The 24,485-nt window shown below is 39.8% G+C and overlaps 2 protein-coding genes across 3 annotated transcripts; one reads left to right on the forward strand and one right to left on the reverse strand.

Moving 5' to 3' along the window:
• Positions 1–2,444: 2,444 nt before the first annotated feature.
• atraid (all-trans retinoic acid-induced differentiation factor) lies at positions 2,445–13,857 on the forward strand. The gene is made up of 7 exons (XM_063001335.1): positions 2,445–2,549; positions 9,227–9,345; positions 9,432–9,500; positions 10,268–10,339; positions 10,421–10,542; positions 11,637–11,737; positions 12,392–13,857. The coding sequence occupies exons 1-7, from the start codon at positions 2,445–2,447 to the stop codon at positions 12,494–12,496; spliced, it is 693 nt and encodes a 230-aa protein (XP_062857405.1). The 3' UTR covers positions 12,497–13,857.
• Positions 13,858–15,360: 1,503 nt separating this feature from the next.
• eif2b4 (eukaryotic translation initiation factor 2B, subunit 4 delta) lies at positions 15,361–24,460 on the reverse strand. 2 transcript variants are annotated; one of them, XM_063001337.1, is made up of 13 exons: positions 24,357–24,460; positions 23,570–23,607; positions 22,782–22,944; positions 21,601–21,804; positions 21,267–21,346; positions 20,596–20,687; positions 19,720–19,834; positions 19,139–19,215; positions 17,219–17,321; positions 16,869–16,996; positions 16,048–16,228; positions 15,740–15,920; positions 15,361–15,645 (listed from the first exon to the last, which is right to left on the reverse strand). In XM_063001337.1, exons 1-13 carry the CDS (start codon positions 24,415–24,417, stop codon positions 15,446–15,448), a joined length of 1,623 nt encoding a protein of 540 aa, XP_062857407.1. In that variant the 5' UTR covers positions 24,418–24,460; the 3' UTR covers positions 15,361–15,445. The 2 variants fall into 2 exon arrangements, with proteins under 2 accessions (XP_062857407.1, XP_062857406.1); XM_063001336.1 differs by having other exon boundaries at positions 21,267–21,349.
• Between the last annotated feature and the right edge of the window lie 25 nt (positions 24,461–24,485).

Below are 24,485 nucleotides of genomic sequence, written 5' to 3' on the forward strand. Positions count from 1 at the left end.
CATTTTATCAGCTCCGCTTACCATAAAGAAGCACTTTATAGTTCTACAATTACTGACTGTAGTCCATCTGTTTCTCTGCATGCTTTATTAGTCTCCTTTCATGCTGTCCTTCAATGGTCAGGACTCTCCCAGGACCACTACAGAGTAGGTATTATTTGGGTGGTGGATCATTCTCAGCACTGCAGTAACACTGACATGGTGGTTGTATGTTAGTGTGTGTTGTGCTGGTATGAGTGGATAAAACACAGCAATGCTGAAGTTTTTAAACACCTCACTGTCATTGCTGGACTGAGAATAGTCCACCAACCAAATATTTCTAACCAACAGTGCCCCGTGGGCAGCATCCTGTGACCACTGATGAAGGTCTAAAAGATGACCAACTCAAACAGCAGTAATAGATGAGCGATCGCCTCTGACTTTACATCTACAAGGTGGACCAACTAGGTAGGAGTGTCTAATAGAGTGGACAGTGAGTGGACACTGTATTTAAAAACTCCAGCAGCGCTGCTGTGTCTCATCCACTCCTACCAGCACAACACACACTAACACACCACTATCATGTCATTGTAATTGCAGTGCTGAGAATGATCCACCACCCAAATAATACCTGCTCTGTGGTGGTCCTGTGGGGGTCCTGACCATTGAAGAACAGGGTGAAAACAGGGTGAAAAGGTATGTAGAAAAACAGATGGACTACAGTCAGTAATTGTAGAACTACAAAATGCTTCCATATGGTAAGTGGAGCTGATAAAATGGACAGTGAGTGTAAAAACAAGGAAGTGGTCATAATGTTATGCCTGATCAGTGTATCATGTTGCTATCGGCTTATGTCAACATTAATTCTGACTTCGAATAACCCCTAACACCACGTCATGGGTCCCCAGGATTATTGGTCCCCACTTTGAGAACCCCTGCTCTGGTAAATATTTTGTAGTTCCATATTAGCAGTAATGCTTTTTTTATAACATACAGGAATTGGTGTAAATCTGAGTTTAAGTCTCTGAGATAGCGCATCTTTATGACATTATTGCAAGTTGGAGCTTAGTAATAGGTTTTAGAACCTATCATATAACTTGACATTAGTATATTTTAAATGATTTATTGAAATAAACAAAACTTTGGGCCAGGGACGTGGAAACCAAACCTGGGATGTGTAGCTTCTGTTAAATTAATTTATTTCATGGCATTAATTTTTGCCAGATTAACATACGTTACATTTGTCGCGTTCTTTAATGAAAGAAAAAGACTCAGATTACCAAGATCGATTACTTATTTTATTAAATATGATGAGAAGATCAAAAGTGTGTTCCCAGCTGAGGGCTTCCATCTCTAACCACCTTTTACACAAGCGTCAGCAAGAGTTGAGAAGAGAAGCGAAGCCCCGAACTTTCCAGGCAGGGGTTTAAATCTTCTTAACCACACCCATAGTCCATTTGTCCGTTCTTTCAGCATCCTCCCCTCTCATTCCAGATTCTCATCCTTGACTGCTCTTGTTTACATCATAGACAGACTTCCTCTAATCTAACGCCAACTTATCAACTTTATCTGACTCCCTTCATTCTCCTCAGTACACCCTGACCTAGTCATACATTGACATAACATCGAGTACCCTCAGCTGAGAATGGTTTATCATAACAATTTTAATACAGAAAATACCCACGTGAAGAGTTGAACCACCACCTTTGATAGCAGTTGTTCAAGGCCTCACACATTATGTGTTTTTATGTTGGGGTTGGTTTGCCAAGTGTTTAGGTAATATTATAGTGGTTTGGGATTTTAAAAAGGCGTGGAGCGGTTTTGATTTTTGCCTTCAACCATATGTGATGTGTGAAGTTTTCAATGGTTTCCCCTTTTATCACCAAGAAGGTGAATCGGGCGGCACGGTGGCTCAGCGGGTAGCACTGTCGCCTCACATCGAGAAGGTTCGATCCCCACGTGGGGCGGTCAAGGTCCTTTCTGTGTGGCTTTGCGTGGGTTTACTCCGGGTGCTCCGGTTTCCTCCCACAGTCCAAAGACATGCAGATGAGGTGAATTAGAGATACAAAATTGTCCATGACTGTGTTTGATATTAAACTTGTGAACTGATGAATCTTGTGTAATGAGTAACTACTGTTTCTGTCATGAATGTAAGCAAAGTGTGTAAAACATGACATTAAATAAGATGAATCAACAATTCTCTATCTGTATTAGTGTGTTGCTTTTTCGATGACTTGACATCGCGTCGGGACTTTGCTTTTAATGTCCAGTGCGACACGGAACCCACAGCGACCCTGACCAGGACCGGAACGAAATACAGTTACAGTTAAAATCTAACTTAAATAGCACAAACTGAAGGACTTTGTACTTAAATAAAACCAACCGAGGAGCACTTGAATGAAGCACTAACCAGGTCACATGACAACAGCGCGGTATCATGTGATGTGTGACGTGATTTGTAGGAGAAAATGACAGCTCTGTTCAGCACGGCTGCTGCATCAGTGTTTTGTTTATTTCACGTTTTATTTGGTTTATTTAGTGTTCGTGTCGACTGTCTGACCACCGATTCTCAGGTAAACAACACAACACGTACATGCGGAGTTAGAGATGAATGTGACGGCATTGCTTCAGTTATTATGCTGCACTGGGTCACAGTTTGCTGATCAAAACAATTCTAACGTCAGGACACAGTGTTCCGTACAGTCCCAGCTAACAAACACAGCTAGGTGTTCGCGACCTTGTTACATACGTGGACATTAACGTTTTATTTATGTGGTAAGACAGTTTAAATAAAACACTATTAGTGGTTGTAAAAACCTTGTTCCCGCAACGTGATATTGTAGCCATAAAACTGTTAAAACAACCTTCCATAACATTAAAACCACCTCCTTGTTTTTACACTCACTGTCCATTTTATCAGCTCCACTTACCATATAGAAGCACTTTGTAGTTCTACAATTACTGACTGTAGTCCATATGTTTCTCTGCATGCTTTGTTAGCCCCCTTTCATGCTGTTCTTCAATGGTCAGGACTCTCCCAGTACCACTACAGAGCAGGTATTATTTAGGTGGTGGATCATTCTCAGCATTGCAGTGATACAGACATGGTGGTGGTGTGTTAGTGTGTGTTGTGCTGGTATGAGTGGATAAGACAAAGGAGTGCTGATGGAGTTTTTAAACACCTCACTGTCTCTGAGAATAGTCCACCAACCAAATATATCCAGCCTTTAGCACCCCATAGGCAGCGTCTTGTGACCACTGATGAAGGTCTAGAAGATGACCGACTCAAACAGCAGCAATAGATGAGCGATCGTCTCTGACTTTACATCTACAAGGTGGACCAACTAGGTAGGAGTGTCTAATAGAGTGGACAGTGAGTGGACACGGTATTTAAAAACTCCAGCAGCGCTGCTGGGTCTGATCCACTCATACCAGCACAACACACACTAACACACATGATCCACCACCATGTCATTGTCACTGCAGTGCTGAGAATGATCCACCACCCAAAAAATACCTGCTATGTGGTGGTCCTGTCCATTAAAGAACAGAGTGAAAGCAGGTTAAAAAAGTATGTAGAGAAACAGATGGACTACAGTCAGTAATTGTAGAACTACAAAGTGCTTTTATATGGTAAGAAGGTGAAATAAGGATAGAAATAAGAAGGTGGTTTTAATGTTATGACTGATCAGTATATATATACAGTGTATCACAAAAGTGAGTACACCCCTCACATTTCTGCAAATATTTCATTATATCTTTTCATGGGACAACACTATAGACATGAAACTTGGATATAACTTAGAGTAGTCAGTGTACAGCTTGTATAGCAGTGTAGATTTACTGTCTTCTGAAAATAACTCAACACACAGCCATTAATGTCTAAATAGCTGGCAACATAAGTGAGTACACCCCACAGTGAACATGTCCAAATTGTGCCCAAATGTGTCGTTGTCCCTCCCTAGTGTCATGTGTCAAGGTCCCAGGTGTAAATGGGGAGCAGGGCTGTTAAATTTGGTGTTTTGGGTACAATTCTCTCATACTGGCCACTGGATATTCAACATGGCACCTCATGGCAAAGAACTCTCTGAGGATGTGAGAAATAGAATTGTTGCTCTCCACAAAGATGGCCTGGGCTATAAGAAGATTGCTAACACCCTGAAACTGAGCTACAGCATGGTGGCCAAGGTCATACAGCGGTTTTCCAGGACAGGTTCCACTCGGAACAGGCTTCGCCAGAGTCAACCAAAGAAGTTGAGTCCACGTGTTCGGCGTCATATCCAGAGGTTGGCTTTAAAAAATAGACACATGAGTGCTGCCAGCATTGCTGCAGAGGTTGAAGACGTGGGAGGTCAGCCTGTCAGTGCTCAGACCATACGCCGCACACTGCATCAACTCGGTCTGCATGGTCGTCATCCCAGAAGGAAGCTGACGCACAAGAAAGCCCGCAAACAGTTTGCTGAAGACAAGCAGTCCAAGAACATGGATTACTGGAATGCCCTGTGGTCTGACGAGACCAAGATAAACTTGTTTGGCTCAGATGGTGTCCAGCATGTGTGGCGGCGCCCTGGTGAGAAGTACCAAGACAACTGTATCTTGCCTACAGTCAAGCATGGTGGTGGTAGCATCATGGTCTTGGGCTGCATGAGTGTTGCTGGCACTGGGGAGCTGCAGTTCATTGAGGGAAACATGAATTCCAACATGTACTGTGACATTCTGAAATAGAGCATGATCCCCTCCCTTCGAAAACTGGGCCTCATGGCAGTTTTCCAACAGGATAACGACCCCAAACACAACCTCCAAGATGACAACTGCCTTGCTGAGGAAGCTGAAGGTAAAGGTGATGGACTAAACCCAATTGAGCACCTGTGGCGCATCCTCAAGTGGAAGGTGGAGGAGTTCAAGGTGTCTAACATCCACCAGCTCTGTGATGTCATCATGGAGGAGTGGAAGAGGATTCCAGTAGCAACCTGTGCAGCTCTGGTGAATTCCATGCCCAGGAGGGTTAAGGCAGTGCTGGATAATAATGGTGGTCACACAAAATATTGACACTTTGGGCACAATTTGGACATGTTCACTGTGGGGTGTACTCACTTATGTTGCCAGCCATTTAGACATTAATGGCTGTATGTTGAGTTATTTTCAGAAGACAGTAAATCTACACTGCTATACAAGCTGTACACTGACTACTCTAAGTTATATCCAAGTTTCATGTCTATAGTGTTGTCCCATGAAAAGATATAATAAAATATTTGCAAAAATGTGAGGGGTGTACTCACTTTCGTGATACACTGTATATATATATATACAGTGTATCACAAAAGTGAGTACACCCCTCACATTTCTGCAAATATTTCATTATATCTTTTCATGGGACAACACTATAGACATGAAACTTGGATATAACTTAGAGTAGTCAGTGTACAACTTGTATAGCAGTGTAGATTTACTGTCTTCTGAAAATAACTCAACACACAGCCATTAATGTCTAAATAGCTGGCAACATAAGTGAGTACACCCCACAGTGAACATGTCCAAATTGTGCCCAAAGTGTCAATATTTTGTGTGACCACCATTATTATCAAGCACTGCCTTAACCCTCCTGGGCATGGAATACACCAGAGCTGCACAGGTTGCTACTGGAATCCTCTTCCACTCCTCCATGATGACATCACGGAGCTGGTGGATGTTAGACACCTTGAACTCCTCCACCTTCCACTTGAGGATGCGCCACATGTGCTCAATTGGGTTTAGTCCATCACCTTTACCTTCAGCTTCCTCAGCAAGGCAGTTGTCATCTTGGAGGTTGTGTTTGGGATCGTTATCCGGTTGGAAAACTGCCATGAGGCCCAGTTTTCGAAGGGAGGGGATCATGCTCTGTTTCAGAATGTCACAGTACATGTTGGAATTCATGTTTCCCTCAATGAACTGCAGCTCTCCAGTGCCAGCAACACTCAAGACCATGATGCTACCACCACCATGCTTGACTGTAGGCAAGATACAGTTGTCTTGGTACTTCTCACCAGGGCGCCGCCACACATGCTGGACACCATCTGAGCCAAACAAGTTTATCTTGGTCTCGTCAGACCACAGGGCATTCCAGTAATCCATGTTCTTGGACTGCTTGTTTTCAGCAAACTGTTTGCGGGCTTTCTTGTGCGTCAGCTTCCCTCTGGGATGACGACCATGCAGACCGAGTTGATGCAGTGTGCGGCGTATGGTCTGAGCACTGACAGGCTGACCTCCCACGTCTTCAACCTCTGCAGCAATGCTGGCAGCACTCATGTGTCTATTTTTTAAAGCCAACCTCTGGATATGACGCCGAACACGTGGACTCAACTTCTTTGGTCGACCCTGGCGAAGCCTGTTCCGAGTGGAACCTGTCCTGGAAAACCGCTGTATGACCTTGGCCACCATGCTGTAGCTCAGTTTCAGGGTGTTAGCAATCTTCTTATAGCCCAGGCCATCTTTGTGGAGAGCAACAATTCTATTTCTCACATCCTCAGAGAGTTCTTTGCCATGAGGTGCCATGTTGAATATCCAGTGGCCAGTATGAGAGAATTGTACCCAAAACACCAAATTTAACAGCCCTGCTCCCCATTTACACCTGGGACCTTGACACATGACACCAAGGAGGGACAACGACACATTTGGGCACAATTTGGACATGTTCACTGTGGGGTGTACTCACTTATGTTGCCAGCTATTTAGACATTAATGGCTGTGTGTTGAGTTATTTTCAGAAGACAGTAAATCTACACTGCTATACAAGCTGTACACTGACTACTCTAAGTTATATCCAAGTTTCATGTCTATAGTGTTGTCCCATGAAAAGATATAATGAAATATTTGCAGAAATGTGAGGGGTGTACTCACTTTTGTGATACACTGTATATATATATATATATATATATATACAGTGAAGCCCGAAATTATTCATACCCCTGGCAAATTTTGACTTAAAGTTACTTTTATTCAACCAGCTATTTTTTTTTGGACCGGAAATGACACAGGCGTCTCCCAGAAGATAATAAGACGATGTACAAGAGGCATCATTATGGAAAAAAATATTTCTCAGCTTTTATTTACATTTGAACAAAAAGTGGCATGTCCAAAATTATTCATACCCTTCTCAATAATTAATAGAAAAGCCTTTATTGGCTATTACAGCAATCAAACGCTTCCTATAATTGCTGACCAGCTTTTTGCATGTCTCCACTGGTATTTTTGCCCATTCATCTTTAGCGATGAGCTCCAACTCTTTCAGGTTGGAGGGTCTCCTTGCCATCACCCTGATCTTTAGCTCCCTCCACAGATTCTCAATTGGATTCAAGTCAGGACTCTGGCTGGGCCACTGCAAAATGTTATTGTTTTTGTCCACTAACCATTTCTTCACCACTTTTGCTGTGTGTTTTGGGTCGTTGTCGTGCTGAAATGTCCACTGGTGCCCAAGGCCAACTTTCTCCGCAGACTGCCTGATGTTGTTGTTGAGAATCTTGATGTATTGATCTTTTTTCATGATGCCGTTTACTGTGATTAGGTTCCCTGGTCCATTGGCTGAAAAACACCCCCAAATCATTAGGTTCCCACCACCATGTTTGTCAGTGGGGATGGTGTTCTTAGGGTTGAAGGCTTCTCCTTTTTTACACCAAATGAAGGATACATCATTGTGGCCAAACAATTCAATTTTTGTTTCATCTGACCATAAAACAGAAGACCAGAAGTCTTCTTCTTTGTCCAGATGAGCATTTGCAAAGGCCAAGCGAGCTTTTGTGTGCCTTTTCTGGAGAAGTGGCGTCCTCCTTGGTCTGCGTCCGTGGAACCCAGCAGTGTGCAGTGTCCGTTGGACTGTCTGCCTTGAGACGTTGCCACCAGCAGAGCCCAGATTCACCAGGATGGCCTTGGTGGTGATCCTTGGATTCTTTTTCACCTCTCTCACTATCCTCCTGGCCAGCACAGGTGTCACTTTTGGCTTCCGACCACGTCCTCTGAGATTTTCCACAGTGCGGAATGTCTTGTATTTTTTAATAATACTTTGCACTGTAGCCACTGGAACTTGAAAACATTTAGATATGGCCTTATAGCCCTTTCCTGACTTGTGAGCAGCCACAATGCACAGCCGCAGGTCCTTAGTGAGCTCCTTTGTCTTAGCCATGACTGTCCACAAACCAACTGCAGAGAGTTGCTGTTTTTCACCTGTTGAGTTGATTAAAACAGCTGTTCCCAATGAATCAGGGTAATTAGGATGCTTTAGAACAGCTTGGACTATTTGGAATGGTATAGAACTTTGGATTTTCCCATAGACTGTGACAGTTTGCAAAGGATATGAATAATTTTGGACATGGCACTTTTTGTTCAAATGTAAATAAAAGCTGGGAAATATTTTTTTCCACAATGATGCCTCTTGTACATCGTCTTATTTTCTTCTGGGAGACGCCTGTGTCATTTCTGGTAAAAAAAAAAAATAGCTGATTGAATAAAAGTAACTTTAAGTCAAAATTTGCCAGGGGTATGAATAATTTCGGGCTTCACTGTATATATACTGTATATGTATATATATATATATATATATATATATATATATATATATATATATATATATATATATATATATATACATACATAATTGTATCTTAATATAATTAGTGGTAGCACATCTCGATAGATCTATATCCTATCACTTAAGTCGAAACAGAGGTTTGCATACTCGGTAGGACATCTCAATGGGTAGGATAAATTGACAGAACACAACACTTGTTTAAGCCCAACTGCTGCCAGGTTGTTCTTGTTGGGCCCCTAAACAAGTCCCTTAATCCTCAATTGCTTGAATTGTCACTTTGAAAAAAAGCAACTGATAAATGTAATTGTATTAAAAACGTTCTGGGTCCTTTCTGTTTGGAGTTTGCATGTTCTCCTCATGTCTGCGTGGGTTTCCTCTGGATGCTCCGGTTTCCTTTCACAGTACAAAGACATTCAGTCAGGTAAATTGGAGTACATGTGTGAGCGAGTGTGTAAGTGTGATTTCTGTGATGGACTGGCAACCTGTCCAGGGTGTTTCCTGCTTTTCACCCAGTGAATCAGACCCACCATGAATTGAATAAAGTGGTGGTAAAACAGACAATGAGTGAATATGTGTGTATATACACAGAGACATGCTGCCAATACCTTACCTATTAATAACACTTTTTAATGGTTGTTGGGACAAAATTGAACACGCATCTTACCTTTCATTTGTGTGTATTTCCTGCAGTTATGCCACATGTGCAAAGCAGCAGTACAGAACAGCAGTGCTGTATGGAATTTCTGCCTTACAATAGGCCAGATTGAGGGCCGATGCTGCTTTCAACATGACGAGGACATCATTTTGGGGTAGGAAGGAATCAAAACAATGACTTTTTAGTTGTGTGATTCTTCAGAATGAGAGAATATTCATTCTAGATACATTATATTTCCAGGTTGGATTTGTCAAACTGTTCTCTGAGTTATATAGAGGATCTGCATGAGGCATCTTCAGTGGAAATAATGTGAGTAATATAAATAATGGTAAAATGTATTAATAAATAGCTGCTTATTATAAAATGTATAAAAAGTATGTGAACACCTATTGAAGGTTCTTATAGTGACACCTATTTTCAGTAGGCACATACAATTAAACATAATTTCATGCCATGTCATTGAGAAAGAATACTAAAGATCTTAATAACGTTTAGCATGCAAACATCATAAAATGCCAAGATGTGGACACATTTATGATTGTTGTCCTTAACTAAAAACTTACTACTATGCCTTGGCAGTAGTGATATAAAACAAACCATTACAGGACACAGCAGAAACCCACCCATACTCTAAAGTGATTTTGTTGTATTATTTTTAAACAGTTATGCTAGTCTTAGCTCCAGGGAGGAAAAATATTATTTGTGCATAACAGTTTGGGAAAGGCCCTTCGTGTTTATAAAGAAAAGGTCTGACAAGTTTAATGTGGTAGAACATGACTGGCCCACACAAAGCCCTGACCTTTACCTCATCCACAACCATTGGCATGAATTAAAAAGCTGTGAGCCAGACCTTATGGCCTGACCTTAATAATGCTCTTGTAGCTGAGTTAAAGCAAATCCCAGCAGTCATATTCTGCACTTTATGAAAAGCTCTCCAAAACAACTAGAGGCTGGAGGCTGTTCTAGCCTCCAAATGAATGCTTATGGTGTTGAAATGAGATATTCTACAAGCATGTGTTCAAGTGTTTTGTTTGTTTTAATAAGTATTGAAATATATATTTGTCGTGTTTTGGCAGAGATCTCTCCAGCAACCCTATTTCCAATTTGAGCAATGGTTTATTTCAAGGTTTTAATCATCTCACCCAACTGTAAGTACTGAGTCACTTAATTATGTAGTTATAGATGACCCAGCTATAACAGATCTAACCTTAATGTATTTTTTTACTCAGAATACTGCCCATACAGCTGGAGTGTCCCGGGGGCAACTCATCATGGGATAAAGTAGACGTTACACATGATAACAGGCTGTGTACCGGACAGAGGAATGCCTGCAATGAAACTGTTCGGATGTGTAAGTTATCCACATGCAGAGCTAATTAGAAACCTAATTAGCTTGATGTCACAGGGCTAGAAAACTTAGTTCTGGGTCCTCCTGTGCTTGTCATGTATACTCTGTGTTTCACAAATTCATTAAGAAAAATGTGTACAAGAACATCATGGGCAATTTTATATGTAATATACATATTATTAGACTTATTTTAATTTCTTATTTAGTAAAAGGGATCGCAAAAATGACTAACTGCCCCCCTCTGTTAAAATCTGTGACAACACACATTCTTTTGGTCATTTCAGAGCCGATACTTATCATGGTTATAATAAAGAATCTCTTTCAACCAGAGATGGCACACACAGTGACTTCAGACTCGACTCGGACTCGTTTCAAATGACTCGGACTCGACTCGTGATTCGCAAAAATGACTTGTAGACAACAAAAGTCAGCAACATTAGTTATGTGTGACAATTATATATATATATATATATATATATATATATATATATATATATATATATATATATATATATATATATATATATATATATATGATCTGACATCATTCTGATCGTGTCATTTCTGCTCTCTAATAACGCTCCGGCTGTCTTAACCCGCAACGCACGCAATGGGTAAATGTTCCAGCCAGCTTCCGGCGTAGTGATGAAGCGTCGCTCCCTACTCCCTCTTTTGGATTTGAATCTCACTTAAAATGGTGGAATACCCTACGTAGTGCACATCAGAGGAACAGCTGGTGTGAATGGAACGCTCCTACAGAATTGGCGCTTATGGTTGAAAGAGCGCTTTCTGAACCAATCAGACCAACCAATCAGAGGTTTTTAATTATAAGCACATTTACAAAATAACGGATTATATTCCTAATGGGACAACACACGGTTATAAATATAAAAAAAGTGATTCGGGACATGACTCGGACTCTAGCCTAAAGACTTGTGACTTGACTCTGATTTTGTGACTTGTGAACATCTCTGCTTTCAACCCAGAACTAGGTGCCAGCCCTTATGTTTACAAAGATTTGATTCTTTCTAAACATAAAACACTACTGCCGTTGCTATTGTTCAGAGCTTAGTACTTATTTACCATTATACCTCCAGCATGGGACTGCCCTGAAAATTCTCGCTGTATGCCTTTCGGACCTGGATTCTTTCAGTGCAGCTGTGTCTACGATTTTCATGGGTACAAGTGCTTAAGAGAGGTAAGAAATATCTCCAGGAATTAAATATACTGATATCATTGTGACTATTAGATCTCCTATCTAAATAGACTGGATGCTATGCTAGCACACCAGAGCTTACATCTCAAACTCGAATATCAGCTCTGATACTGGCAAGCTGGCCACTTCTACAGGACAATAATTGGCTCATCCCAGGGTGGGAATGCTGGAGGGGATCCCTCATGACTGCTGCAATTATGACCTTTGCTGGCTGATCAATAGCACCTGAACAGAGATGGGGAATAATGGAGAGAAGTGCAAAATACGGATCTCCATTTAAACCTGCTTGTGCTGTAGCCGACCACTTCTTGTCGAAGGGGGCTTGTGTCAGTTACTCCTCAGTCAGAAGTGGTCTGCAGCAGTAGAGGAGGAACATGATTAGGTAATTGGATATGAATAGATTGGGAGAGAAAATGCATTTTAAAAAGCTGGCAATTCCTAAAAACGGTTCTTGACCGATCTCAAGATCATGGACTTACACAAACAGATTGTTCCAACACTTTAAAAAATATTTAAAGGTTATTAAATTTGGAATAACATTTGCAGAAAATTGTTGCATATGATAATGACAAAAATACACGTTCTTAACCTTTAATTCTTCCCTCCCCTCCTTTTTTTTTTACCACTAAATTGCAGGGCCAGTTTCCTATGCTAAAAGTCATGGTTATACTAGGTGGATCCACGATGGTCGTTTCAGCATTATTGTGGGTGACACAAAGACGAAAAGTAAAAGGCACATGAGTTCTGGATTCACCTGGCAGCTGGGAAAAAGCTGAAGCTGTGTCAAAGATTATCCAATGCCTGTGTAGTCCAATTTAACATTTGTATGTCCTTTTATTTATAGGACGGGTGCTTATGAATAACAGGATTATATTAGAGGCTGCTGAATGACCCTGAATCACATGTTCCTCATGAATTACTGACAGGTCATGTCATTGACCACTGAGAGGCAGCTACTGATGTTGTAGCACTGCAGTTTTTGCCAAGTATTTTAAAGTGAAGGAAGGGCTTCATTTCACCTAAATGGTGAGAAAGTAGTACAGAAGTACAGAGGTGTGTATTGAAGTGCTTTCCCTTTTTTGCATCCTGGAAGAGAGCTTAGGAAATCAAGGTTAAATGTTGTAGTATTAAAGCTATAAATATAATGCTAACAGTTGTGCATAGACACAACACACGTTGTTTACAGATGTACTTAAAATGACTCATTTGCATGTAGACGTTACATCATATTTGTATATTAATCTATAAAAGATTCCATTGTCAACATGGCAATTAATGAAAATAAACACACTGGATTTTATACAGTTTATATACACATGTAAGGATTGTGTATGTCGTGGCAATCTTGGGAGTTTCTGCAACTAAATATTTGGAACATTTTCTTTGTCCAAAAACACTTTTACAAATATTAGGTTCAGTTCTATATATAATATACTAATAGAAACATCTATTATAGATGTTTCTATAGAAATATCTAACATACAAATAGAATTATAGTAAGTTAATATAATTAAGTGATGGAGAAAGTTCTATAAAGTCATCTAACTTAATATTGCCTACGAATTTCCAGTTAGTATTTATAATAATGTAAAGCTTGCTTTTATTGGATACAGTGTCATGTATTATGACAGACTGTTATGCGGTTCTTGGATCTGACTATCCACATCAATTTTCTTTAAGCATTAAGTGACAGTTGGGGACTTTCTTTTTGACTTTGGCAAATGGACCACTGTTTCATAATTAACGAAGAATTTAGATGGCAGTACAGAACTTTTCATCCACCAGAATAATGATCCAGATTGCTGTATGTATGTTTGAATCAAAACAGCTGCAGAAATCCTAGGGCATCCACATTAGATCTATATAAATCATTAATAATGCCATGTGCTGTATGTTTACATTTCATTGCAAAATATCTTGTATATCAAACTGTCTGAGATTGTTAGACAGACAGTAGAGCCAGAATTATTGTCAAAGACTTTAGGAATTAGACAATTAACATAATACTTCTGATTAAATGGTGACGTTTGCAACTACTAATAAACGCTGCTTGAAGTTGTTTACTGTCATGATGAAATTTCTAAATAAATTCTGTAAAAGTGCACATTGTTTTGCTTAGTATTTTATTCCTATACAGTCAAATTAAAGCATCGTCAAGTATATTTCAGAAATGAAAAGCTTAATGTTCAGTTTATCACAGCTAATATAAGTTAATATAAAAGATTTGTCTGCCTAATGATTAATGGAGGCACATACATTAGTATGCATAATTCAGTTCATAGCCGAAATCAAGCTCCAAACATAAATCATTTTCCCAATGGCCCAGGGGTTCTGGTTTTGTAATTCTTGGTGCCCTGTCCTTTAATACAAAGACTGTGTTCGAAATAGCCTATTACATAATAGTGACATACCGATAGGGCACCAAATCAGTATGCAGTATGCAACCAATATATTTTTTATTTACCAGTAAGTGAATGATACTCGAAAAATGTAAAACTCTGGCCAAAATGTCTGGTACGTGGCCAGAGCTGGCTTCATATGATGCAGGAAGTTTCATTTATTTTATCAGCATTTAGCAGACGCTTTTTATCCAAAGTGACTTACAGTTGTGATGGTACACAATCTAAGCAATTGAGGGTTAATGACCTTGCTCAAGAGCCCAACAGTGGCAACCTGGCTGTGGTGGGGCTTGAACTGGCAACCTTCTGATTACTAGTCCAGTACATTAACCTCTAGGCTATAGCTACCCTGTATATTAAGTTTGGAAACCTTCGCATGTTTGTGTGCCCCATAGTATGGTTTACACTGATCAGCCATAACGTTAAAACCACCTCCTTGTTTCTACACTCGCTGTCCATTTTATCAGCTCCACTTACCATATAGAAGCACTTTGTAGTTCTACAATTACTGACTGTAGTCCATCTGTTTCTCTACATACTTTTTTAACCTGCTTTCACCCTGTTCTTCAATGGTCAGGACCCCCACAGAGCAGGTATTATTTGGGTGGTGGATCATTCTCAGCAGTGCAGTGACACCGACATGGTGCCAGTATGAGTGGATCAGACACAGCAGCACAGCTGGAGTTTTTAAATACCGTGTCCACTCACTGTCCACTCTATTAAGACACTCCTACCTAGTTGGTCCATGTAGTATGTGATTTCCAACACAGCCAAAGACCTAATGGCATCCAGGATATAAACTCCTGCTCTGTGAAACTGCGTGCCGTTTTTGTTGAGATGGGTAGATACTCTTTTTGAATTGTTGGTACAGAATTGCCCGTGATGGTGTTTGACATTGAACTTGAACTGATGAATCATGTGAAACCTGTAACAACCTGTCCTGTCATGAATACAACCAAAGTGTGACACATGACAAATAAATAGCACATAAGATCACTGTGACACCCAGCCCTTGTTTTTGCATTTGCGATGTTAACAAGGGTGTGAAAATTAAGAACAAGACGTTTTATGTTACCTGCGCAACAGAGCTAGCATACATAAATCTGGCATAGCTGAAGTGTAAGGTAAGAAAATATCAAGTGCTTTAAGTAACTTCCTGTTAACGAGCGAGGGAAAAAAGACAGATGAGCTCAGAATAAAAACGTGTGACAATATAGATACAGGTTTATTTTATGCTAGAAGCTCTGTGTGCAGGCTATTAAACACACAATTCAATAGAGAAGCTTAATCTTCACTGATCCACATTCTTGACTCGCAGCACTACAGGCACAGATGTACATGGGATCATGCCCAGCTCTGTGATCACCAGGTCCACAAAGTCTGGAGGTGTAACATCGTAGACCAAATTAAGTAAGCCCAGAGATGTCACACTCTGCCAGTCCTGCAGGTGGCTCTTTCCCTTTCGAGATACAATCAGGTCATCAGGGTCATCTGAGTGAAGACAACACATAACATTATGCCATTTAGATATGATTAACAGATATACACCACACACTTTATTTACTGCATAGTAAATCATGATTACCTAGTTCATTAGATACGAAGGAGTCCGTCTGTACCCGTTCACAGAACTTGTAGGTTTCACAACAGACTAGCACAGGTACGTTATAGGCCTTGGCTACAAGAGCAATTTGGGATGTCCCCACTCTGGACATCACATATCCATTAGCCAGAAGGGCATGGGCTCCAAGAAACACCTTGGACACCTGTAGGTCAGAATGTAATCATCATGCTTTGTGTACATGTTGAGACATTTCTTCACAATAAAGATCTCAGCAACTGTGTTATCACATTTCTAAAGTGATCTAAGCTTTATTACATGATATAAATTACCTCTGGCAAAATGTAGGACAAAGCAGATATTAGTACATAGGTACAGCGAATACCCCTTTTCACCAAACGTCTAAGTGTCTCCCTGCCCTCCAGTCTGGGTCGACTGTCCACCACGATGACCCTGAACTTTCTTTGAAGTTTTTCAAAGGCTTCACACAGGATGTGATTGACAAGTGATGAGCTATAAATAAATTACAAAGCCAGGTTTTAAAAAGTCATGTTAATTAAAAATCACAGCATGTAAATACACCAGGCTTAGATTTATGCACCCACCTAAAACTATCCAAATTCAAGTCCTATCATCTCAAAATAAACGCACTGGGTGTTAATCATCTATGGCTTGATTACAACTTTTGCCTTTGAAGAGCTGGAGTTAAATTCCTTAACTGGGCTCATTTATATGTATTCTGGGAGGAGAGGAGTATTTGTGCACCGGCCAGTCAACATGTGAATGAATCCAAGACCAGGCCATCAGAGAAAGACAAAAAAATGCCAATTGAAAGTTCGGGAAGAATAGCATCGCATGAGACAGGTACCAGTCTCATTAGGGCAGGTGTTTACAGCCAACATGCTAGGCTTTGACAGATATCAAGTTGAGTGTCTACAAAATTAACATGCTATAATCACAAAACATGTCATGATAGGATAGCGGTTACTGCTGGGTAAAAAGAAGCTATGCAATTTAACATAGGACTACTTGGTTCATGTTAAAAATAAATCATGATGTTGCCATGTTTGAAATGAAGGGGAACATTGGTTTAACCTATTTGTTCCTTGGATGGAATAAAATTCTTTGCTAAAAGAAAGGTCATGATTCTTACCATCCATAAACAAGAATGACATCACCATCACTAATCTTCTCACTGGCATATTTGGAGATGGCCTGGGCAGCAAGCGCGATCTTCTCGGTGACATAGTTATCGATACATATTAGTAATTTCTTTTTAGCCTGCAAACGAAAAATCATATATTTTATACACATATAAACATTTATGTATATTTACATAATTAGTATTTAATTAACCAAGCTGAAAGAATAAATATAAGAGGACTGCAATTGTCATCAAAAAAGCATTTGGCAATACCCACATATTTACCGTAATTTCTCTTTTCTATTAAATACACGACTTACTATTCAGAGTCATTAGAGACAGCTTTGTAGACAGCTTACCTCCTCCTCTTTGCACTGACTGGGAATAATGGAGATCTCTTTCTTGATGTACTTGATTGCATTTCCCATGCTTGCGGAAAGGGGGCGACATTGATTTAGAAAACTGCAAATAAAGAGACAAACCAAGTCAACATTTTCCGTCATGCCACAATTTTTGGCTACACCTACTAAGGTTGCTTTCATTATGTCAGGTGTTGTCCATATTGGTGGACCTCACCACAACCCCACTCCTCACCTCATGAATTGCTTTGATTAAATACGTTTAAATTCCACATGACATTAACCGTGTCATTTTTACCTTATTGATATTTACAATATACCGCCCAGCCCTACTTGGAAGTAAGCTTGGGATCATTGTGTTGCTGGAAATTCCAATTATCACTATAAAGTACCTTAAAAAGTGAGGATTTATCACAGTGAAGATAAACCGGAGCAGCGCGTGTGTGTGTGTTTGTGCCTTTAAGAGAAATGATCTGTTCACTGTATCGCTTAAAGTGATTCACGAGTCGATTCATTTTTCACGAAGCGTAAGTTTCTCTTCTCAGTTATCTCTCCGTGTTTACTGTTATTAATTAAATGTCGTGGTTTTAAATAAACACCAACTAATACAGAACATTTTGTTTGACTCTCTTACATTAAAAAGCTTAATTAAACTGCTATTACCACAGATCTGTAACCGAGTCAGACTCGTTCCGTCTAAGCAGCTAAAAGTTTTCTGATAATCCTAAAAGTTCAGCAGATGATCCTGAACTAACGAATTTGGTAATGAATAAACTTTTGCCTCCGATGGGCTCTGTAACGTTTTCTGTTCTCATCTACATCACAAGTAAGAACCGCTTACGATTGACCAAAGTGAACCAGGAGTTTATATAACGTGCTGATAGAATCGACTCAGATGTGACCGTGTTGAATTATCTTTTTAAAGTAAATATTTTAATCAGCAAAATTACATCGTATGTATGATGCACAACGTTAATGATGTTATTTTAGGTCATGAAGAGCTTTCACCATGGTTTCTGTACGATGGTTGATGAATGGTGATGTGATGGTTGGTGCTTTGTAGCTCAAAGTCTGGATCAATCCACTGAGCTGTTAACTTAGTGATCTTTTATATATCACGCGATCGGATCGGCTACTTTTAGGAAATATCGGCCGATCGCCGATAGCATATTTTGATTAAAAATCGGCCGATACCGATTCATAGCCGATCGATCGTTCCATCTCTAGTCCAAATCGTTCCGGTTTTGATTCTTGACTCCATAGAACTCTGTCCCAGAACATTGCAAGCTTATCCAAATTCATTCTGGTATATTCCAATCCAAACTTCCTGTGCTTCTTAGTAAAAAGTGGCTTATCTTGTGAAGGCAGAGAATTCCTTGGTTATTAAGTGATCATTTTATTGCTGTCGGTGACACGTTTGTCCCAGCCGTCATCAGGTTATCCTGTACGTTTTCTGCAGTAACAGGTTTTTCTGTGTTGTCCTGATAAGGGCTGCCACAGCCAGGCAGGTTTGTTGCTAGGAACTTCTTTACAATACTCTCATTGATGTCTCTAGGAATGTTTAAGGTTTTGGAAATCTTCTGAAATTATTTTATCTCTCATCTTTGGTGACAGCTCCTTAGTTTTCACCATGGTTGCAACACACATTGAATCTCTGGGCAATGTGTAGTTTACACACCACAGCTGAAGCTAAATAAGGATGTGTGGCGGATTCCCAGTGGTTTATTCATTATTCAATTAAAACTCATACAGATTAGCAATAAGTTTTAAGGTCAGCAGTATTATGTAGGAGTTAAAATTGTGACATGGCAGTATTATATATCCTGTTTCTATAGTTAAGTCAAAAATCAGTGGATAAAGCTTTAAACTTTAAAAGACATGGTGAACTATTAAAGTTTATATAATGAGAAAAACTCCAACCTGATGTATGGCTTCAGTTTGTTTACTAGGTCCCTGGACAACTCCTCATTTGGTGGAGTACTGTAGTCTTGAATCACCTGGAACAGAAACATAAAGAATAATAAAGTGGGTTGGTAGCAGCACCTTTAGGGTTAGCACTTCTTAGTACTCTGAAGTTTTAAAGATGTTAATACCAGCACCAGATTTTTGCCCCCTAAACAATTTACAAGTAGCCACCTTGCAAACACTGCTACTGTCTCATTGTCAGAATGGTACAACAGTGTTGCCCTGACAGACAGCCTCTACAAAAACGTTGCCTTACAGATGTTCTGGAATGGGGAAACTGATGAACCTTAGAAGAAGGAAACTGTCATTTTCATTTTGCAAAGGTTATAACCCAACCTTGAAGCATCTAAAAAGGCCCACATTATTGTATAGTACAAATTAAGTACATAATCATTTGCACTGCAAAATTTAAAAGATGCTGCACCAATAGTGCTATAAAACAACGTTATTTTGTGGTAAACAAAGAGCTGAGATTCAAACCAGAGAGCAAAGCCATATAAAAAACTATATAAAATGTACAGAAAGCAGCTGTGTACCTGTTTAAAGGCATGCAGTAGAGCCACAGAGCGAGAGTTCGAGCCAGCCACGATGCCATGTGAGTACTGCAGGCCCAACCGCACTATGGAGGGGTGGATAACTGTAGCAGGGATGCTGAAAATGGCAAGGATTTTATTAATGCTATGCTTAAAATTTATTTAGTGTTGCAATCTAAACATGTTTTCATTACAGTGTTTGTGAAGCACAAAAGCTATGAAACAAATGCAAATTGTGCCTAAGGGATGATATACCACTACTTAAACCAGCAAATGCTGCAAGACTGTGAATGTGAATGGCTTTACGTCTGCTGGTAAAGCGATAGAACTGCATGTTCTTTACATCCTGTAACATTTTAATCTCTTAAACTGTTTCTACCAGCAGCAAAACAGTGCAACAAAAAAATCTTTGTTTTTTTACTGACAGCTGGTCATGTACATCTACATAAGTGCCGTGACCTTTAGTGATGCAAAGTGGGTAAAAAAACACCCACTAACAGAGTTGTAGAATGGTTTCACTTTCTACAAGTAATTGTTGTTGGAACAACCATGTAACTGCTTTGCACTACAAGCTAATTACAACTGATTTCTCAATTTTTGGATGATTATGTTCAAATTGTACAACTCTACATCTAATAGTTGGGTGGCGTGATGGAGGCCCAATGGCATTCAAGGAGGACCAATAATTAATGAAAAAGCTGAGATTAGTTTTAAGAGCTGAGTATTTAAGTCAAATTCACAGTAATTGTTTTGTACAAGACTGACTGCATTACTATTTTGCATTACTATATTAAAGGACAATTTTATGTTTGTTCCAGTATATATTTTGAAAAGCTTAACTGAAACACTTAGGACAACTTGTAAACCCATGTGCCATACCTGATTAGCTGGGTAAGAGGGGCTTTGCGGCTATACTGGTGGAGATGGGAGAACAGGCTGACTTTGTAGCCGTACTCTGACCGTAGAGGAATCTGTAAGAATAAGACACATACAAATTAAATCTAGAAAACAGCAGTCAGCTTAGAGTGTATTTCTTAGGATCAATTTAAATACTAGATGTCCTTAAAAGACCACCAATTTGTTGTTTATTGCCAGCGTAACACATTAAAAAACAATACAAAACATGATAAAATAAACAAAAGCAAATGACACCCCATATAATGGATGCTTCATTGAGCAGCAACAGTCTAGTCTAGATTACAGTACACACATCCAATAAGCCAGCTAGCCTAGACAACAAAAACACACACCTCACACATCACTGACACAGGAATCCCATCCACCCACTTTAGATCATAAAATCATATACAAAAACAAGAAAAAAAATACACAAAACAAAATGGAAAGGCAATCGATTATACTGCACACACAGTACGGAGCCAGACCTTGACTTGATCTACATTTTTGTTGGTGCCTTGCCCTGACTTCTGAAAGAAATGGAGGGTAAAGCATCTGGAGTAAGTGTGGTAAAGTATCTATCAGAAAAATGTTGGATGCCTATGAAGGATGAAATGAATAAGAAGACACTTTGAATAACTGATTTTACTAACCTGTTGCCTCTCAAGCTTCTTGGCCAGCTTTTTAACCACAGCTGGATCATCTACTTGAATGTGTTCAGGTAATCTTTTCACTACTGAGGAATATAGCATCAGAACACAATCTGTATCAAACACAAAAATCTGCAAAACACTGTCCTTATGTAAATATTATACATTCAATTTATGCAACATTATTATAATTAATTGGCCATTCACTTATGTTTTGTTTTGGTTGTCCTGTTTCGAAAATTTGGCTTCATAATTCCCAGTATTACCTCTATGGATAAAAACTTAAGCATATCATCAACTGACCCTCTTTAGGACAATACCCAGCAGATTCCATTACCTGGTTGAAGCTCATTTGGTGGAGCTTTTGACTTGCTGGTGGCAGTTGTGCCTGACTCTTTTTTAGCCTGTTTCGAAGCCCGATCTGCTTCCTGGCGTGCTCGTCGCTCTGCCTTTAGCTCTGCTTTGCTTTTAGCTGCCTTGTCTGAAGGTGTAGAGGACTCCACTACAGGTACACTAACAGGAGTATTACCTGCTAATGCGGCTGTGGAACAAAAATCAAAGTGGTGCATTAATAAACAGTATTATAGTGTAACTGCCTCCTCGTTTTCTCCAATGTTTAGTTTTTTTTTTTTTAATTAACTATTTTTTCCCACTTTTTTCCCACAAATTGTATCCCCATTCTAATTGTGTCCAATTACCCTAATTGTGTCCTCTATACTGATTCGACCCTTTTGCCGCTGACTGAGGACGCCACTCAACTGACTTGCGCCCCCTCCGGCACGCAATCAGTACAGTCGGCATTTTTTTACCTGCAGTTCATACACCGAGAGACACTGCGCACGGAGGGTGTTATTCAATGTTATTCCTCAGCCCTGTGCAGGCGCCGTCAGTCAACCAGCAGGGGCCGCAGTTGTACCAGTTATGAGGACCTATGCTCCGACTCTACCTCTAAGCCCTTAAATAACTAACACTCCAATGGGATTTTTCAAAATGGTTCATGTTGTTTCCTGGGGTCTGAGCTTTCTTCTAACTATCCAACAGGGTGAACGTATTGATGTGTGTATATTGTACGGTATTGTTTTGCACTTGTGTTCTGTGTTGCACCCTGGCCCTGAGGGGAACGTTGTTTCTTTTCAATATGTACTTGTATATATCTGAAATGACACTAAAGCCTCTCTTGAACATAATGTTTAAAGGCACCAAAGTTCAAAGGCATCACTACTTTTCCTGTCCTGATTTTTTTATTGCCTAGCTTTCACATCCATAATAAACAGCAGAGACGAAAATCATATGGACAGTTCTGATCCTTAATTAGAGAAGCAAATCTTAACATCTAAAAATTATTTCCAGTTCCTTCTGCCCAGTGCCAGTCTGTCCTATTTCCTGACCGCTGGATCATTTGATGTTAATAATTTATCCAAGTAGGCTGTCCACCACTTCAAACATAAAATTTCCATCAAGGGTAAATTTAGTGGTCATTCCTGTTGTACTTTTCCATGTCTACAAAATGTTACCCACCTTTCTGTGATGGATTTTGCGTAACTGGCTGCGATGGCACAGAAGGCGCTGGCGTTTTCTCTTTCTCTGTTGGTCCCTTGTCATCTTTCTTGTTCTTTTTCTGCTGTTTCTTGTCTTTCCTCAGACGCTGTTTTTCTTCTTTTGTCAGCTCTTTAGCTTCATTCTGTGGATGACAATCACCATTACAATAAAACACTGGACCAGAGCCACCTTCTATAAACTTTTTTGTTTCCACATAATTTTTTTACAATGCATTTTCTCCCCATTTTCCTCCCAATTTAGCACACTCAATTTTGTCTTCTGCTGCTGAGAGATACCAGATTGCATCCGAGAAGAGCACGTCGCTGTACACGCCTCTTCCGACACGTGCAAAGCCCTCCTCTTCTCGCCCCTGCTTTCTGCACAGGCGTCTCTTCCGCCAATCAGGGTCTTTACACAGCATATGAAGATCCAACCACCCACCCACCCACCCACACATAGTCCGGCCCCCACCCTGCAGATAAGGTGGCCAATTAATATCTGCTGCAGGCACTGCCAATTATGCCCGCTACATGGTGGGTTTCCACATAATTTACATAGAACACTTTTCTACACATCCCTACTATTCACAATATTAAGTTCATGAAATACACAGTAGCTGTGCATTAAAACGAGCATAAGTTTGCTCGCTACAGACAATTTGTTAGTTTCATTTAAAAAATGTACAAAATGTAGAATTTTATCACAGGTGACCAATGGCTTGTTGCATAGCCAGTGTACTTATAAACATTAAGACTGATGTGGTTTACCTTTGATTGGGAAACGTCCTGTATTTTTGCCTTTCCATCTGTAACAGAAAAGCAAGTTAATATTAATATACCACCAGGTCTTACTTAACCCATTACTAACTTAACCCATTACTAACTTAACCCATTACATTTACATTTTTGGCATTTAGCAGACGCCTTTATCCAAAGCGACTTACATTACAGTTACAGTATACAGTCTGAGCAATTGAGGGTTAAGGACCTTGCTCAAGGGTCCAACAGCAGCAACCTGGCAGTGGTGGGGCTAGAACCATCAACCTTTGGATTACTAGTTCAGTACCTTAACCACTAGGCTACAGCTTGCCATTACTCCATACGGTTGACTTAATCATACACTTAGTAAATATACAAATACACCTGCAAACTGTCCTTTAGTTTAGCTTTGAAAAAGAACTTATACATGTGTACCAACATACAACTTAATGCTGTAATGTAACTGTACGGAACACTGTGAGATTAATGTAAAATTTGTTTTATAATAATTCGGTTAACTGACTCTTCCAAGCCTGAATAACACATATGCAGCAGTCTATTTCCTGCAGTTATTTCAGTAAATATACAAATGATTTAATGTACCGAGCATTATAACTTAACAGCAATAAAAATACAAACACGATGCAATGATGCAATATTAGCATTAGCTGACAGACACTAGCTTGCTAACAAAACCGCTCTACACTTTTTACTAACACACCTATAAAAGCAATTAGTCTGAATGTCAGTGTAAAGAACGGTACACAAAATGAGTAAAAAGTGTTTATTAACTAACCTGCAGCATGGCTGACAGTACCATTCTGTTCAGACTTGTCTTTCCCGTCAGTATCTGCCATGTTCGGAATTAGCAAACATTACGTTTGAGAGAAAGTAGCAGCTAAAACACGCACTGCCTCTACAGACT

This window comes from Trichomycterus rosablanca, chromosome 9, assembly GCF_030014385.1.
Source record: "Trichomycterus rosablanca isolate fTriRos1 chromosome 9, fTriRos1.hap1, whole genome shotgun sequence".
Classification (NCBI taxonomy): domain Eukaryota; kingdom Metazoa; phylum Chordata; class Actinopteri; order Siluriformes; family Trichomycteridae; genus Trichomycterus; species Trichomycterus rosablanca.

Bases quoted from the DNA above. Each gene is read 5' to 3' on its own strand.
- atraid (XM_063001335.1), top strand. From the start codon at position 2,445: ATGACAGCTCTGTTCAGCACGGCTGCTGCATCAGTGTTTTGTTTATTT. The intron at 9,501-10,267 runs GTGAGTAATATA...GTGTTTTGGCAG, and splicing joins GCATCTTCAGTGGAAATAAT to AGATCTCTCCAGCAACCCTA. The intron at 10,340-10,420 runs GTAAGTACTGAG...TTTTTTACTCAG, and splicing joins TTTAATCATCTCACCCAACT to AATACTGCCCATACAGCTGG.
- eif2b4 (XM_063001336.1), bottom strand. From the start codon at position 24,417: ATGGCAGATACTGACGGGAAAGACAAGTCTGAACAGAATGGTACTGTC. The intron at 23,608-24,356 runs GTTAGTTAATAA...TTTCTGTTACAG, and splicing joins TACTGTCAGCCATGCTGCAG to ATGGAAAGGCAAAAATACAG. The intron at 21,350-21,600 runs GTAATGGAATCT...TATATTCCTCAG, and splicing joins ACCAAATGAGCTTCAACCAG to TAGTGAAAAGATTACCTGAA.